We start from the raw sequence: 17,465 nt of genomic DNA, 5'->3' as shown, positions 1-17,465 counted from the left end.
GTCTCCTTGCAGCTGCGGGTGCACACGGCTCTGCAAGACACAGCACAGAAAGCAGGCGCCAGCAGCTCTAACCTGCTCCCATCGCTGCCCCGCTGCAACACGTCCACCAAGGCACACGGGGACATTGTGGGACTCACTCCTCAAAGCCCCAGTTGGGCCTGAACACCCCAGCTCCAGCTCCCCGTTGTGCTTCTCTCTTACCCGTCTTCACTCCACTTTACTTCTCCTAGTGCCGAGCTGCTGCTTCAGCACAAGGTGGTTTGTCTAATGGCACAAAGGCAGCAGTAAAGCCAGGAGCAGAAACCTGCAGCTCTGGCTCCTGCTGCTCCTGTCCAACCACTGGATGCTGTTACCCACCTGGCCAGTACGCACTAAGGAAAAAGGAAAACATGAACTTTAAAATGAACATCAATTTAGCATGAAAGCTCTTACAAAGTTCTGCCTTCGAGGTAAGAGGATGAACAGGAAGAGCAGGGTGTCCAGACAAGCTCCAGGCCTGGAAAAGACTATTTCAGCAGCATGTTACAACAAACTTGGACCAAACTGGGAAGACACTTCTACCGAAAATGTTTGAGATTTTTTATATATAATCACATATACATATTAATATATAAATATTATTAAACCAAACTTGAGAAAATGTTACTTCTCCAAAACATTCCTTCCTGCTACAACTCATAATCACATGCAGCCTCAGCAATCTCTCACTGCACAGTTCCTGTGGAGCGAAGATAGGAACAGATTATCAGCACAGCTACTGTTGCTATCTGAGTAAAGTCATCTTGGCACCAAGTTCACCATCAAGAAACAGATATCTTATTTTCTCATAGTATTTTATTTTCTCAGAGGAAAGAAGTACTGGTGTCACTGTCAAATAAGTGGCAGTAACACCACAGAAGTGGTGGCTAGGAGGGACCTCTGGAGGTCACTTAGTCCAACCTCCCTTCAAAGCCAAACTGTGCCCATTGCTGGGCTGGATCAGCTGCGCCTTGGTCTACCCGAGTCCTAAAAACCCTCAAGGATGGTAATTCCTCCAGCCTCCTGGGTGACCTGTTCCAGAGCAAAGAAACTGCCTTGCCCTCAAGCATTTGCCTAGTCCTCCTGTCCTAATATCATGTCCTCATATAGGTCTTTGCCCTTACACATGAATTCATGTGTAAAATGGGCCTGAGGATTTTTAAGGGGCATTTACACTTTGGGGGTGTGAGCTTAATGATTAAACCATAATCTTAGCTACTTATGGCATACAGAGGTTTGTAATGGGACACAGACACTGAAAACCAATGATCATCCTGTAAGGTGACAACATAACAGAAACAGGACCCTATGGCTTAGCATCCAAGTCACAAACTGCATCAATACCATTCAATACAGACAGAAAACCCTTGAGGACTATTTGCTAGATATTTGGTAGTTACAAAATGTCTTTTGCATTAAGTTTATAAATATTAATGGAAACCCCAAAGGCTTGGGTATATATTACTGTTTTCATTCAGTATATAGGGAAGCAGAGGCAAAAGGCTTGAATGACTTGCATGACCTGGGGCAGCAATAACTAATTTTCTCAGTAAGGTGGTCCTGGCACCTTTTATTTGGGCTCAGCAATATGATATTCGGCCCAGAAACTGGTTCTATGTTCCTTAACATTTTCGTGAAATTCAATTTCAACTTGGCTTCCAGTTGATTCCCAGAAGAACTGTTGTTTCCCATGAAAAACCATCATCTTCATGGTGTTTACATCACGGATCTGAAAAAAATAAAATAAGAGACCATAAAAGACCATATCATTATTTCACAGCACCCTACAAGTCAAGCACCCACCAAATATTAGAGTCTTGCCAATTGGTCACTTGGGGAAAAAGCTGCCCTAAACATAGGTTAGAGAAAATACAGGAGACATCAGGGTATGCATTTATTCGTAATTTACATTTACAGAAGAGATCAGAATGTGATTCCCTAGGGTTTATGACATACTTTCAATCTCCCTTTGGATGAAAGTCTCTCACGATGAGATCTTCACACTCTTTAGGCTTCTGACTCACCAGGACGTAGTTGGACTGTGTTTGGTTGCTGTCCTTGCCCAGGTCAATATAGAGGGCGCGGATGGCTACGCGGTGCCCAGGAGCCACGTTGATGAAGGTCCGACACACCTCTGGCCTCCGATCAGGCAGCTGCACAGGATACACTATTTCACCGTGGGGACTAAACAGCTGCTTGTCACAGTCTGAGAGAAGGGAAGCAGGAGAGAAGATAATTTAGCAAGTTTCTAACATTGCCAAGAAAAAAAAAGTTTTAAATTTAACACATGCAGAAAAGTTTAAGACTTTTCATCTGGGGACCTCCAAGCACCACCAAACTCTGCAAAGGGATTTGTCTTTAAAATGGGTGGGTAGCCCACAAATAATATTCATTTCAGCGCTCCTCACAAAGGGGCCAACGAGCACCTAGAGATGAAGCAAAGGTTCCATACATTCCCATGGACAGCCATGACCTGTGGAACTCTAAGGGTCTTGTCATGACTCCCTCAATCCAAAGGAATAGTAAAGATTTCAGTAAGGTACCTTGGTAGTATTTTTTAGTTGCCGCTCTGCTGTTGTACTGAAGAACGACCCCATTCCCTGGCATCAAAAGCCGCTGTTTCACAACCAGGGTATTTGTTCTGGAATTTATCAGTGACAAAGGGAGCTTCCTGCAGCCCTTTCGCCACATCATTCGCCCAGAAAACAGCAGGAACTCACCTGGAATGGATAGGCAGAGTGATTAGACTCACTTTTACTTTCAGTTCAATAACTTAGTCTGAAATCTTAAAGGTCAGAAATTAGTCTGACTTTCTATTTTACACAGGTCAGGAATCTAGTAATCTCTGCTTCTTGTCCCTATCTTATCAGAATCTGTAATGAAAACAGTCCAGTTAACTAATGTAACTGTTCTGATTACAGACAGTTTATAACAACCTATAATGGGCAGCTCCTTTAAGCCCACATCTATCAACAAAATAAGGAGGAAATCATTGTGTGGGGAAAGAAAAGGCAACATCTTTGTTTAGTCTCTCCAGGGAAAGACTTGGTGGGACAGAAGAAGCTCGTAGCATCTCAGAGACCGGCACACACAGGATCCAAGGCAGCAAGATCCATTCAGGGCAGCACATGGGGGAATGAGGTGCAGATTTCCCAAAGGAAAAGTCCCCAGCACCTGCAGTGCAATTGAGGGAGCTCTCCAGAACGCTGACCATTATCTCCTCCCCGAGAGGACGGCCAATGGTCACGGTGCAGTCACTGCTCTCCACACCCGTCATGTTGATGATGCTGGTGGCATTAAGGAAGAGCTTCCCACAGACACCTGTGCAAGAGACAGACAAGTAACATCCAGAGGGACCTACAGCTGCTGAAACACAGCGTGCAGTAGGGTCAGTCAACACAGAAACACGCACTGGCCACTTAGGTCTATCTAGCAGCATCCTTCTCACCTCCACCAGTCTCCTCTCTTGGTTCCTGAGGAAGATGAGGCACAGCAGATGGAAGAAGATCCAGGCCCTTATATCTTGCCCCTCTGGCAGTTATGGCAGTCACTGGATGGGTGGCTGGTGTCACTACCTGGAGCTCTGCTCCTCTGGCCACCACTGCCTGCTCAGGACAGGGCCCCATGGAGCAGCCGCGCAGCACGAGGGGCTTGGGGAAGTGCCTGCAGAAGACGGGGTTCACGCGCTTGTGGGTGAGCGGGTTGACACAGAAATCCTGACGTGTCTGGACACCATTTCCACATGAAGTCGAACACTGCAGAGGAAGAAACCCACAGGCCTTTTTATATATATATGTTTCAGCTGGAATGCAGAAATAAGTTCATTTATTGGCTCAGGGACAGTCCAGAATGTCTAATCTGCTGTCACTGACACTGCTTTGTCACTTGGCCTCTTAGTGGTTTAGTCTTTTCAGCTCTAAGATGGAGGTAATAAAGCCAGCCCTCCTTCCCAGGGGAAGCCTTCAATGTATCAGCACACGGGATTACAGAAGCATTTCCCCCTGTATTTCTCCCCTGTATCATTTATGAAAGCAAATGGCTATCGAACTGCTGCGCTGGACCCCCAGAACTGCATGTGGACAAGGGCCAGTACCTCCGTCCATTCGCTGAAGCCCCATTCGTAGGAGCACATTCGGGTGACACAGGGGATGCTGCTAAGGGGCTTCTCTAACCCCGGACATAAGTGATCTTCCAACAGCACCTCCTGGCCTCGGTGCATCTGAACACAGGTGACCTGCTGAACTGCTAAGCCAGGTCCACAGGTGGAGGAACAGGGACCAGCTGGGGCTACCTTCCACCTGAGAGAGGACAAGAAGGAGAAAAAGATGAGTAAGGGATGATTCCCTTCCCTCGACTGCCTCTCACTGCAGGGGATGCAGTGCAGCTCCCTCGTCCTTCCCTCCTTCCCTGCTCTCAGCAGCTTCCTTCCCTCTTCCACACTTTGCTGCCCGTGGTACTTGCAGGGCAGACTCTGAGGCAAGGTCAGGCAGTCTGAAAAGACCTGGAACTGGACCCAAGAGGAAGGCATTCACATTTTCCAGGAAGCCCAAAGACTCCAAATGTATGTTGAGTGTTACTGCACATCCATTATGGTTTCCCCCAAGAGTGATATAAACAGGTTTAACAGCAGGAGCAATCTTATCTCCCTCCAAAACACACAGCATTCTGGAAGAACCAGATTAGAAATTGTCCCGGGGTTATTCCATCCTGGGACCACATCCTGTACTATGTAAAAAGGAGTTCAGATGAGAGCAGCGTTCCAGCCCCATGGCAGCCAGGGCAGGGCAAGTTCTGCCCCATTTCTCAACCTTGAGCCAAGTAAATACTTCCAGGTTACTCGGGCATGACCCACTTTCCACAAGTAGACAAAACTTGTGCTCCTGTCTGAAGGGAATGCTAAGACCTGGTTCCCTTCCTACATATTTACCATCACCACATTTACAACCACAGTTCCTCATGCATGCTATTGTGGCCAGCGTGACCACTTCACCTTGGAGGACATGGCTCCAAGTTACACGGCTCCTGCTCCTCCGGGCGAGGCAACGCATCGCACTGGGCATCTGCTACGATCTCCTCCTCCTCACCGGTCTCCCTGGCGCAGTAGAGGACCTTCTGCCTCACTCCTCCTCCACAGCTGACACTGCACGCACCCATTTTGTACTGCCACCTGGAAAGAAGGCATCCATCAGTGAGTGCTTCCAGCCATCAGCCTCGTCTTCCATGGATTTTAAGTACAAGTCTATGGAAGCACACCTACAGTTTTGTTAATACACACAGGTATTGTCTAGTGTTTGAAAGATCACTCAGTCACCGCGGTAACTGAAGTGCCCATAAATCCTAAGGAACATGCACCTGATTGGGATAACTGCTGTGAGAATTAAGACAATTTCCTTCCTTGTAATTCCTTTACCTTGCTGGGCAGGGATGGACATTGCAAACTTCCATCCTGCTCTCAGGCTTTGCCACTGGGTGACAATTTTCTTCTTGGGTTTCTTCTTTGGTGTCAAAAGCCACACATACATATTGTAGCTGAGCTGTACCTAAAAAAAAGGAAAGTGCTCTCACTGTCTGGCACACACACAGGAGTCGGAAATAAGTCCTTGGTGACAAAAGTAGTGGCAGCCTCATTTGGTGCACAAAGCAATCAAACCCCCAGCACACTCATTCCACTCATTCCCCCTGACTCTGGGGCACAGCCAGACCTGACCTATTCCCCACCAGGCACCCTCATCTCTTCCAGACTCACCAGATTTGTGACCACAGCTACACATGCCCCTTCATCTATAGGGAGGGAAAGACCAGGTTCTTGACCTGCAGCACTGAAAGACCTCACCTTTACCACAGGACACAGAACACTGTCCAGGCAGAGGGCTCCACACATACACAGGCTGATTTTCCCGTTGGATATGTCCAGATGATCCCAAAGTCTGCAGCAAGTGTACATCTTCCTCCTCAAGAGAGAGCAACAAGAACCAAACACACAATGGCAACTGCTTCTCCCCCCGGGCCTAATCTAACCCAAGCCAAAAAAACTCACTTTGTCCCAGCCTAAAGGGCAGACTTTAACCACGCAGGGCACAACGGAGAGGGGTTTTTCTTCTGCTGCACACAAGCTGTCATCCACAACAGTCTCTAATCCATCACAAGACTCAACACAGGTCAAGTTCTGCTGGGCAACTCCAGTTCCACAGACAGCAGAGCATTCATCTGTTTCAGACTTCTTCCACCTATAAATAGGAAGTAACTGTATCAGCCAGTATCTCACCTAAACCATGGAGGTTTATTATTCGTATCACTGACTACAAAATGGGATGTAGAAAATACTGCAGTTATGAAGAAAGTCAGTCACACATACACAGCCCCCTTTTTTTGTTTGTTTTTTTTTTTTAAACCTGATCCTGCACAGTGCAAACTATAGTGCAGAAATTGGAATAGCTGGCAGAGAAAGGGCAAGAGTTATTGTTTTCCAGAGTGAAAGGAGATTTAAGTTTAATCGGTGAGGAACACTGACCTGTGCAAACATGGACACGGTCCCATGGCACAGGGCTCCTGCTCCGAGCGGGGCTGTGGGAGCCCCAGACATTTCTGAGCCTCTGTTGTTTCATTCTTTGTCTGGTCAAAGCACACGTGATCCACCAGGCGAGTCCCTGGGAATGAAAGTGCAATCAAAGAGAAAGGATGTTCTAAATCAAGTAAACAGTTTGCCTCTGTTATTCCAAGAAGATGCTGTAACTGCCCTTTAAGCTAATTATCCACATAGGAAAATTGGTATATTTGAGAATGCAGACTTTCTACAAACATACAAAAGCCATATTTCTAGTATAGCTTTCCTCAAGACTTTTAAGGAGAGTCTCCAAGACGAACATCCCAGAAGAGGAGATATTTGATGGATAACCCACTGTCAAAATGGAAAGATGGCTCCAAATTTGTCATTTGTAAAGACAGCAAATTATCTATCATCATTTGTTCAACAGCCCTTCTACTGGGCTCGGTGTTTGGCTGAGAGGTTGCTGACCTCACCTTCCCCACAGGTCTCTGAGCACTGCCCCTTCTGAGGAATCCACACATAGGACAGCTTCTTTTTTGGCACAAAGTAGCTGAAGGTGATGTCTGGATTGGTGGCACTGCCATATTCTTTTGCATACCTTCTGTAGACCTGGCGAAGGAAAAGGATGTGATCAAGACACAGAATCAACTCAACCTTACACCTAGGGATAGAGCTAAGAGGGGAAGCTGGAGCTCCTCTTCCATTCAGTCCTGAGCCTCAAAGCTATGACTCCCAGCTCTTCCCAGATGCAGTGAGAATACTCAGCCTGGGAGCTCTGTACAACCCAAGCTCTGCACTGAGCAAAGATGGAGCCAAGAAAGAGATTTAACTTGGTCCACCTTCACCCCATCCATCACCCAGGCCTGCAGATGTGTAGGTAGCACAGCCTCAACCTGTCCCAAGAAGACGATCCTCACTCTTGGTGAACATCTCCAGAGGTCTTGGACATGAAGCCACATGTATGAGCAGTCTTGTCAGGTCTGACTCCTTTCTAGGTTAATTTACCTGTATCTCAATTTCCTCTTGGGTTGGCCCGTCCACATGGATTTCCTCCAGGCTTGGCAAGTTGCCCTTGGTGAGAAACACTCTGTATTTGATCTGGCTGTCCTCCAGAACAGACGGATAGGTGACATTCAATGAGATCTTTCCCTTTCCAGCAACCACATACTCGCCTTTAACTTTCACAGCTAGGAGACCAAAAAGAGCAGTAAGGTAAAGAGATACGATGTGCTCAAGGAATCCCCTAGCGTTGGCAGCTCCACTCACTAGAGACTGGGCTGATTTATATTAGACATCCCCAAAAGCATGACTTCTACCAGCTCCCACCTGAGAGCATCCCACGAAGTGATTATCAGGAACTTTCCTCCCACATACCCTTTTTCTTGTTTTTAGTGCACATCTGGGCATTGCCTAGAGCCCATCCTCTCCCTTTCACTCGACTCACCCAAATGTGTGAAGAGGGGTTTCCGATTGATAACACGGAGGAAGGTACTGTTATGAGGCAGGGACAGAAAAGTGATGTACTCTGGAAGGTTGGAAAGACAGAAGATACAGTCACCTTCTTTTACTGGGCCTCTTTTAAAAAGATAAAGGATTACAGACCAACCATACTTCACCTTATCAGCATTCCATCCATCAGGGGACAAGCCTTATTGGACAGTAACAGAGCTCAATTGCAGGCAGAAGCAAAAATCAAAAGAATCAAAAATAGCTAATCAAAAACATGAGGATGCAACAGTTGTCCAGCAGCCTAAACTCACCCTGACCTTAGCTCTGTCAGCTTGGCCTGATCAAAGCATGGGTGAATACCACCCCCAAAAATGTGGGTTTTAATGCATTTTAACTGTATTAAATGAATTCCGTGCTCTGTTTCTTACATTTCTTTTGTTTTTGCTATGTCCTTTCCTGTTGACTAGGTGTGATCACTGCAAGAGCTAGATCAGTATCAAATGCAGTGGCATCTTCAACAAAGCATCATCATATTGAGCCTGGGGCTGAGGACTACACACCTTTAGCTTTTCCTTCTGAATAAGATCCACTCACTTTGGTGCATGTGGTATTATCACCCCCACAGACCTTACAAGAGTCCACTGTCTTCTTGGAGTCCATCTGACCATCACAGCCAAATGCCTGAGAAAAGGAAACAGTTACATCAAAAAACTGCCTGAATTCCTTAAACTGTCCCTTTCACTTGTAGGAAGAATTTAAGAAGGCAACACTGACATACACACCCAGTCCTGCCATTGAACAGCAGTACACAAAACTAGGGAGTAAAAAGTCTTAAAAGAGTACACAAGTTTTCATTAATTGTGTGATTATGTATTTTCCCAAAAGAAGCAGTCCAGAAAAACTTCCCTTCCAGAAGAAGGGCCTCGAAAACCCTCAGAGATTCAGTCCTCACTCCAATGGGTGAGACTGCTTTACCCACACCCTCTACTGTTCATTTGCTGGAAATGCATTACAAAGCACTGTGAACACCTGAAGAATCAGAGACCCACAAAACTTGAAATGTGTATTCTGGGAACGTAAAGAAACAACAGGCAAAAGACAATGGGCTCAGCATCGAGCAGTTATTAAAATATAGGCATTTAAATTCAAGTTCATCACAAAAGAACACCTTTCTCAAAAGCTGGAACAATTGTTATACTCCTATTTTGAGAGTGATTCCAACAAATCAACTTGGGCAGTTACAGTTCCCTGGTTTTACTCTCTATTTTGCCACTGACACAATACATTCAAATCATGTAACCTCTCTCCAAAAGAGTCAGCATTTCCCATGGCTATTTACACTACACAAGCAGAACTGCTAACAATGTCTCTTCGACCAAGGCACAGAGCAATTGCTGCATGGATTAGGGATCAACAGCCTCATGTACTTACTGTGTAATTAGCAGAATACCTTATCTAGAGGGCATTGGCACTGGATGCACGGACAGTGCACTAGATTAGCTGGACTACTTCCAATGAGCTCAAAACAAAACTCCTCTTTTGAGGAGTGCTTGCTCTGCTGCTTGGGACACAGCGTTTCTTCCCTTTCTCCTAAAAACTTCCTTAGTGCAGGTTACAAGTCTGAGGTTCACCCGGATCCAACAGTCACTTACTTTGCAGCTTCCCATGACACACAGATGGAGAGTCCCATGGTGTTCAGGGTTATCCTGCTCACATCTGGTTCCATCTATGAAACTATCTTCACGGCTTACCATGAATTCTTTTCCAACTGCTCTGCATATGTGCTTGCATAGCAAGTCCCCTGGAGGAGGCAGATATGAAGAGACAGGAATTATTCATTCAGAAAGACACATGGCTGTCCACCAAACAAGAAGTCAAAAAGCTCTGACGAAAGGAACATGACGGTTTCACCTGGAAACTGAAAATGGTGAAACAGCCTTTTGATTTTACAATATAAACAGCCACAGAGCACTCTGCCACACAGAGACCCACGCTCTCAGTCTTTTCTTACCTTTGGCAAATCCAACAGCAGAAGTCCAGGTATAAAAGGATGGCACCCCTGCAGTGTCAGCCAATGGCTTTAAATTTGTTGCTGCACATTGCTCAGCCATGAAGTCCAGCTGGCTCATCAGACAGGCCTGCATCCCAGTGAAAAATGTACAGGGAGGGAAGAGTTAGTGAGCACAGAATCCCAAACAGCACTTCACCCACTGGCTAAAAGCAGCCAACTCTGGAGCAGAAAAGAATGGCTAGTAAAGGAAACATCTGCACAACTACTGAAAATAAAGACTATCACATCAAAGTGAAGCTGCATGATATGCAGAGAATTCTGTTTAGAAACCATTATCTTTAATATTTATACAAAATAAATAGACTTGGAAAAACAGGAACAATATAGAACACCTCTCTAAAGCAAGCTAACATTAAACAGAGTCACTCTGCTCAGTGCCTGTCCTGCTAGAGAGGCATACAGAGAATTCTTCATTACACATGGAAAATACTGTAAAAAAACACTGCTGTCTTTAGAGCCAGTGGAACAAATACCACCCTGAGGTCACACAGGTGGAGACCTCATGCCAAAATCTTAGATCTTTCCACAGCAATTAGCTGCAAAAAGCAGGGCCCAGAACCTCACAGCTCTCACAGGGTTAGCAAGCATTAAGGAGCTCTGAAGACACGATTAGCACTGCTACCTGGGTATTGCACATCTCCACTTGGCTGCCAGGTCCTTGGCATTCCTGCCCTCCAAAAGCAGGCCTGGAAGTAACAAGAAAAGAGCTCTACAGAGGCCAGTCCATCACAAGCAAACAACAACACTGCCCTGGCCTGGAGGCCTTGCTGACTTCACGTATCCCCACCTCTCTACCTGGGGTTGTTGCAAAACCGCTGCCTTGTTACCACTCCCCCTCCGCAGCTGCGGGAGCAGGAGGAGAAGGGGCTCCAGCTGGACCACTGCCCATGCACGACAGCCATGGGGTTCAGTTCTTCCAGAGAGCTGCACCGGCCCTTGGAGCACCACTAAGACCAAGAAGACACAAAATGAGCAGCAGCACCACGGGCAGCACAGCGGGGTCACGGCACAAATCCCCACCTCTTGGCAGGCCAGAATGTAACAGGGAAGCCAGGATGAATAAGCTACTTTCTCATAGGAAATTAGAGAAAAACAGTCCTATTCCTAATTATGACCTTACATGGGCTTAAAGTTAAAACAAAGAACTGATAAGTCATATCAAGTTGAAAGCACAGCCTTGAAGGATGCCTTAGGTATCAGGCTGTGGGACTGCAAAGCAACCTCAGACACGTAGACAAAGCAGAAAGATCAAGATCAGCTGGTCTCTGTGCCTTGGGTGCCTGGCCTTAATTTCATGGCTGAGGACCAGCGAGTCCCACGTCCCCTCCAGCTACTGACCACCACTAGCTACCAAAGAGCTCCATAGCCCCCATGCCCATTTCTGATCCTCAGAGCATGAGCAAGCTCCTTACCTTATTGATTCCACACTCAGTACCATCCAGGAGGGGAACAAGAAGGCGAGTGCAGCTGGATTTGTCTCCTGGTTGCACGTGGCATGAGAGAACCTTACATATATCCTGGTGTGGCAAGGAAGAGGGTATTCAGGAAGTCATTTGGGCTCATTAACCCCATGCCCAAAGGCAGTTTCATTTAAATTGTGCACACCCTGATGTCTGGTTTCCCCACAGCTACCCACCAATGCAGGCAAGTTCCTTAATTTCTGCTGCTACTGGGCAAGACTTGTGAGCCTTGCAAAAGGGCAGTGCTGCCAGATGTAACGTTAGAAGTGCATCAGTTGAAGCAGCTGAAGTTTCATCCAGATCAGAACTTCCCCATTAACAAGTGTATCCAGAAAGCAACTATTAGCCATACTACATGTCTCAGACTTGCAAAGGTGAAGGGAAGACTAGAAGCTCCAACAAACAAGAGCTTCTCAAGAGAGGAGCCAAGACTTTCCTGAATAGGTGCACAGAGAACTAGTGCTGCCAGACCCACATTAGGACAAAAGATTCTGCTTACAATCAGGTCCAAACTTTAAAGGAAACTTGTGTGGACAAAGGAGGTAACGGTGGCAAGAAGGAGAGCATTTAAAAGACTTTTGGTTTGTTCTTTACCACAAAGCCTGAGGCAGAGGAGCACCTTAATATTAACAGTGTCACCTCTCCCTGAATCCTGTCTCCAGAGCATCTCCCCACTGCCCCCAGAAATACTGGCAGAAACTTTCTACCTACAACGTTGCTGTCAGCAAAGGTGCACGCCGAGGCGACGTTCCCAAAGGCGATTTTACATTGCTCATCTGCTCCGTAGTATAAGCCAGGCTTCCACCCAGGGATGCTGCCCTCCATGTCCGGCAGGTCATTCAAGCAGTTTGTTTGGCCTGTGCTGATAGAGACACCAAAACATAAAACTTTCCCAGCTGTGGGCAATAAGTACAGTGACATGTTTGTAAACTTCTGCCGAGCTTCATTCTGGGAGTGGGTTGTTGCTTTCCCAGACAACACATGCTGACAGGGCGCCGCGACGGATTCAGCTGCCGCAGCTAAAAATGTCACTGCCTGCAGATGCTCACAGTTCCTTCTGCTGAAGCTACAGCAGAAACCTGTGCCTGTTTCTCAGCCAGCCAGTTCACAGTGCTTGTTTAAACCTACGTGCCCTGACATTTTAAGTAAATTTTCCCAGCCGAGAGAGCATCTGCGGAGTCAAACATGGCCCAGGCATGTCAGTCACTGACATAAGTAATTTCCAGTCACTTGAAGCAAAGTCTGGGTTTAACCTCAGCAAAAGACACGAGTGATACGTAAATAGGCAAGCCTCAAGTAATTCACAGTTCCTTTTTCTCCAAGGAATCCCCCTTTCATTCCTCGTCTACCCCTTCTCTCTCTGAGCTCCCAGCTCATGGAAACGCTCCCATACAGGCACACATGGGACTCAACCCCTCACTTACCTGACGAAGGCCAGGAATTCTTCCTGGCTACACTGTGACCAGACAAGGTCAATACTGTTGTGGTTTCCTGCTGAACCCATGATGTAGCCGCTGCTACTGCAGCGATTCCCCTCTCCATCATGGGGAATTCCAAGACTGCAAGAGAAGAAACATATGCCCTGAGAAGCAGAAGCCCGGAGACTTGGTTTCCAGTATCTCTCTTTTTGTAGAAAGAATGAGCCTTCAAGGAATTCAATCCAAATGTTTTGAATAATCGGTGAGAAGCCCACCCTTAACACCAAGAGATTCTTTTCTTTCTCCTGAACCCTTAAATTGTGAAGTGGGTTTTCTTGGATAAAACAGCAGGCTTATTTTGCTGCCCTGGGGCTTTGCTCACTGACCTGTGCCCAATCTCATGGGCAATGGTGACTCCCAGGTCAAAACCTGTGTCCTGGGTAATAACACAGCTCCAGAAGGAGGAACAGACTCCACCTAAATGGGTCACTCCACGTAGCTCCTTGTTCCCATCAGGTAACTCCAGGTCAAACCTAAGGTTATGGAGACAGACACAGGGAGAAGAGCAAAGAACCACTGCAATTAATGAAGTCAGGTCTAGACTTTCAACCAAATTTATCTGCACTTTCCCAATCCAACTTCCCCAGGGCAGGGGAGCTCCAGTACCTGGTCACATACAGGACGACATCAGCATGCTGGGGATCAGAGTCATTCTGCGGATTGACTTTCTTGCTCCATTCACAGACGCTGATGAGCGAGGAGGTGATATTTGTTGTGATGTTTATGTCCATCTAGAGTGAAGGCACATGTCTACACATTTCATACAGCTTTTACCAACCCCTCAGGCTGGTAACTCTTGGATGAGACTTGAACAGTCGTTTCTGCCTACCTCTGGTTCCCTCAAAACAATCATTTGCATCAGGTGGACCCTAAAGTGAGCACCCAGTGAAGCATCTCTCAGCAGCTCTGCTCCCTGGTAAGGGAGAAAAGGGATTCAATAAAGAAGGCACTTAGGTGATTCACACTAGCAGCTCTTAACAGCAGGGGTGCAATCATTTACACAGGTTTACACCTGGTAACCATAAGAGGCAATCAGAAAATCACTACAAAGTACATCATTAAAGCAGGTATAAAGGCATAAACGGGCTGTCTGAGAATAAACCACTTGGTAAAAAAAAAAAAAAAAAAAAAAAAAAGGTTAATTGATGAAAAGTGTTGTTAGATTTGTCAAGTATTTTGAAGCAGAGATAAAAATCTGTATGAAAAACAGTTTCATGAGGTAGGAAAATGAATGCTGAATACTTTAGAGCTACCCATACAAGATAAAGAATTCTTAATGAGAGCAAAGGAGGAAATTTAGAAAAAATCTGTAATAGAAACAGAATGTTGATGTGTAAAACATAAGATTAATTTAGTCGATCTGGTTCAACACCCCTGGAGTCAACAGGGACTGATTCAGGACTCTGGTGATAAAACTCCTGCTACTGGATCTGACATTAGCTATATATCAATATTAGTAATGAAACAAACGCTGTATTTTCTACACAGGCTTCAAAGCTACAACCTCTAAGCCTCTAACACCCACTTCTATCCTTTAGGTCCTTGTATAAGGGTAAAGCTTCCCTATGGGAGCAGAAGTGACTCTGCCAGGCTCCTTTCCAGCCTGCGACACTGTGAGCTCTCCGAGGGGGACAGCAAGTCCAACAGCAGCTACTCACAATGTTCAGGTTAGCGAGAATGTATCGCTCCGTGTCCTCCCTGTGGTGCAAGTAAACGTCAGGACCGGCTACAACCATCAGCTCCAGATGTTTGACAGCTCCCTCAGCCCTCTTGTGCAGGCGAGGAGACCGCCCTGCTGAACAGCAGAAAGGGACACGGAGCTTAAGGTGTGAGATGACACAGGAGCTCCTACAGATCCCCCTCCTTTCCCCAAAAGACTAGAAATATCCAACTACAAAACCAATCCTCCAGACACTCCCCCAGCTTTCCCGGTTCTGTTCGTTTCTCTCATCTAACTGCATCCTTCATAACAAGCTTTAGTGTGTAAAACACCCCACCCACATCCAAAACTGTCCTCGGCCAGTACCAATATCCTGCTTGTGTCCTATCAGTCTTGTGTGAGTGACCAGTGCTATCAAGTGAGGATAAAAAGCTGGCCACTAAAGAAGTCATCAGCAGTGCTGAAACAGCAGAGGGGTATGAGGACATAATTCTGTCCATTAACAGGCATTAATCTGCCTACAAACACCTACATGAAAACACATTATTTACATCTCAGAGAGATGAAATACATCTATCAAGCATAATCATATGGTTGCAGGTATAAATCTCTCCCTGGAGCTCATCTATGCAGTCCCATGACTGGAAGACAGCTTATGAGAACAGGATGATTAGGGCTTCCTTCCCAAATGACCATATACGTTACCTCTTGAGGAACTCGCCCCTCTTCCAGCACTTCTAAAGACAATGTGGGGTCTGGAGAAGCCAAGGTCCTTCAGCAGGGCAATATCCTCTCTTCTGACAGGTCTGATATGAATCTTTTCCTCATCTGCAATGATGACCCCTTGCTAAAGGAGATGAAATTCCATCTCTGAGTAATTCCAAAGACATCTGCTATCAGCGGAGAACCGTGTGCCACATCCTGCCTGTTTCTCCTTTTTAACATTCGGATTTAGCAAATGGGTGGTTCACACGTGAGGATTTAAATACAGTTAAGACATTTATTGGTTAGGGCATCAGGCTGCTAACATATAAGGGCTGTAAGAGCTGATCACTCCAGTGCATACTCACCAGCTGCCCTTCACAGTAAGTGACTCTACACTCAGCTCCTGGAGGGGACAGTGAGTTTCCACCTGCAAAGCAGTCGCCGGAGCGTCGCTTCAGCAGGCTGAAGGAGGAGTTCACTATGTGCTTGCTCACGAAGGAGGCGGACAGGAGGGCACGATCCTCCAGGAATTCAAATGCATAGAGACGTCCCCAGGCCTCAAAGGAGCAGTGTTGAATGCGACATGATGCCAGGCCGACCAGCTCTTCTTTGCAAGGGCAAGTTGGCTGAGCAACAACAAACTCGGGAACTGAAAGAAATGGAAAAAAATTACTAGAAAAAGGGGAACAATTATGGAGAAAAATAATGGTACATGAAAACTCATGTAACCATCTGTCTCTATGTGGAAAACTATTCTCCAAATAACTGCTGCAACTTTGTGGGGTCATTGTGTCAATAGTCAAAAAAACCCTTCTGTGCTTTAATCGACTCCAAAGTGAGGATAATGTAGGTAGAGACAATAGCTCTGAAACTGGTTCCTGATTTATCTGTTTTTTTTTTTTTTTTTTTTTTTTGCTTTAATGAAGGCTGAGACAGTTTCACTTCTTCATATGCTCTGTATTACCGCAGTGTGAATTGGCATAATGCAGGGACACTGGGTGAGCACTAGGTGAACTCACAACCACACAACATCTTTACATGGAGAGTCTGCAAACACGCATCCTACCTCTGAACTACCACCAATATAGTCCTGGAATACTAGTCTCTCCATCTACTTATTAAAAAAAAATACAAATATATTTAAAAGCATTTTTAGTCTACAGTTTCCCATTCAGATGACCTGGATCTGTCAATTTTGTAGAAAAATGTCACTTAGGAGAAGAAGGACTGTAACAGAAAAGTGCAAAAAGATTCATCATTATCTCCTTTAGCAGGTTTTAAATACTGACCCAGTTCCTCAACGCTTACACGGTGAAACAAGGATTACCTGCATCAGTAACGTACTCTGAAATGTTAAACATTTGTCAGATCAGGGTTAGGACACAAATGTTCTTCACGTTATCAAACATGCAGGTTTGGAAATAAGCTGACAAACGTGCTCCAGAATCAAGAAGGAAGGAGCCCTGCATACCATCAGAAACCGAGCTGGTGCCAAAATACGAGAAAACATCTTCTGGATCCAAAGCTCTGAGAAATTTCTGCAACAAGAACAACAGATTTAATTTTTTTTTTAAGAAAAACAAATGGATAGAAAGACTATAACTTAGCTTAACCTAACCCAGAAGGAATGTCAGCAAACAATTTCACAAGTATTGATGCCAAGTCCTAATGGTTTTATTTTGCATTGAGCATATGCTGCACAATGACCACCCCGGGGAAATGGTTTTATCTTCTTGATTACTGTGGTCTGTTACATTCTGGCTTAGAAAATTTTGAGTTTTCCCTTCTTCTTTCCTAGAAATAAAATAAAGCCTTCCTGGAAACCGTATTTTCCGGAGGTCAAACTTACCTCTTGGCAAGGGGACGTCCAGCAAAATCCCAGCGGGAGCACGGCGAGCACTCGGATCATCGCGTTGATGATCATGTTGGAGGAACCACAACCAACGCCGCGGAGCAAGTGCTGGCCCAGGGGGGATTAAAACGTTTAGCCCACGGCATCACGTGGAGCGGAAGCGACGAGCTGGGAGTTTACACAAACATCGGCGGAGAGGGAGCGGGAAGGGGGCGCAGAGCTGCC

General features: G+C 45.9%; 1 protein-coding gene across 1 annotated transcript; it reads right to left on the bottom strand.

Moving 5' to 3' along the window:
* Positions 1-1,384: 1,384 nt before the first annotated feature.
* ADAMTS13 (ADAM metallopeptidase with thrombospondin type 1 motif 13) lies at positions 1,385-17,322 on the bottom strand. The gene is made up of 30 exons (XM_088525315.1): positions 17,238-17,322; positions 16,860-16,926; positions 15,754-16,037; positions 15,389-15,530; positions 14,682-14,818; positions 13,853-13,936; positions 13,630-13,754; positions 13,350-13,496; positions 12,970-13,104; positions 12,257-12,407; positions 11,498-11,602; positions 10,881-11,032; positions 10,708-10,771; positions 10,026-10,152; positions 9,667-9,815; positions 8,575-8,695; positions 8,010-8,090; positions 7,571-7,752; positions 7,039-7,174; positions 6,530-6,665; positions 6,056-6,245; positions 5,852-5,969; positions 5,429-5,558; positions 5,009-5,185; positions 4,112-4,316; positions 3,467-3,773; positions 3,193-3,339; positions 2,562-2,738; positions 2,043-2,224; positions 1,385-1,747 (listed from the first exon to the last, which is right to left on the bottom strand). Exons 1-30 carry the CDS (start codon positions 17,310-17,312, stop codon positions 1,589-1,591), a joined length of 4,392 nt encoding a protein of 1,463 aa, XP_088381441.1. The 5' UTR covers positions 17,313-17,322; the 3' UTR covers positions 1,385-1,588.
* Between the last annotated feature and the right edge of the window lie 143 nt (positions 17,323-17,465).

The sequence above is a fragment of the Tinamus guttatus genome, unplaced genomic scaffold (assembly GCF_059628265.1).
Source record: "Tinamus guttatus ecotype Peru unplaced genomic scaffold, ASM5962826v1 Tinamus_guttatus_pri_ptg000226l, whole genome shotgun sequence".
Classification (NCBI taxonomy): Eukaryota; Metazoa; Chordata; class Aves; order Tinamiformes; family Tinamidae; genus Tinamus; species Tinamus guttatus.
Note: the sequence above shows the minus strand (reverse complement) of the source record. Positions and strands in the feature narration are given on the sequence as shown.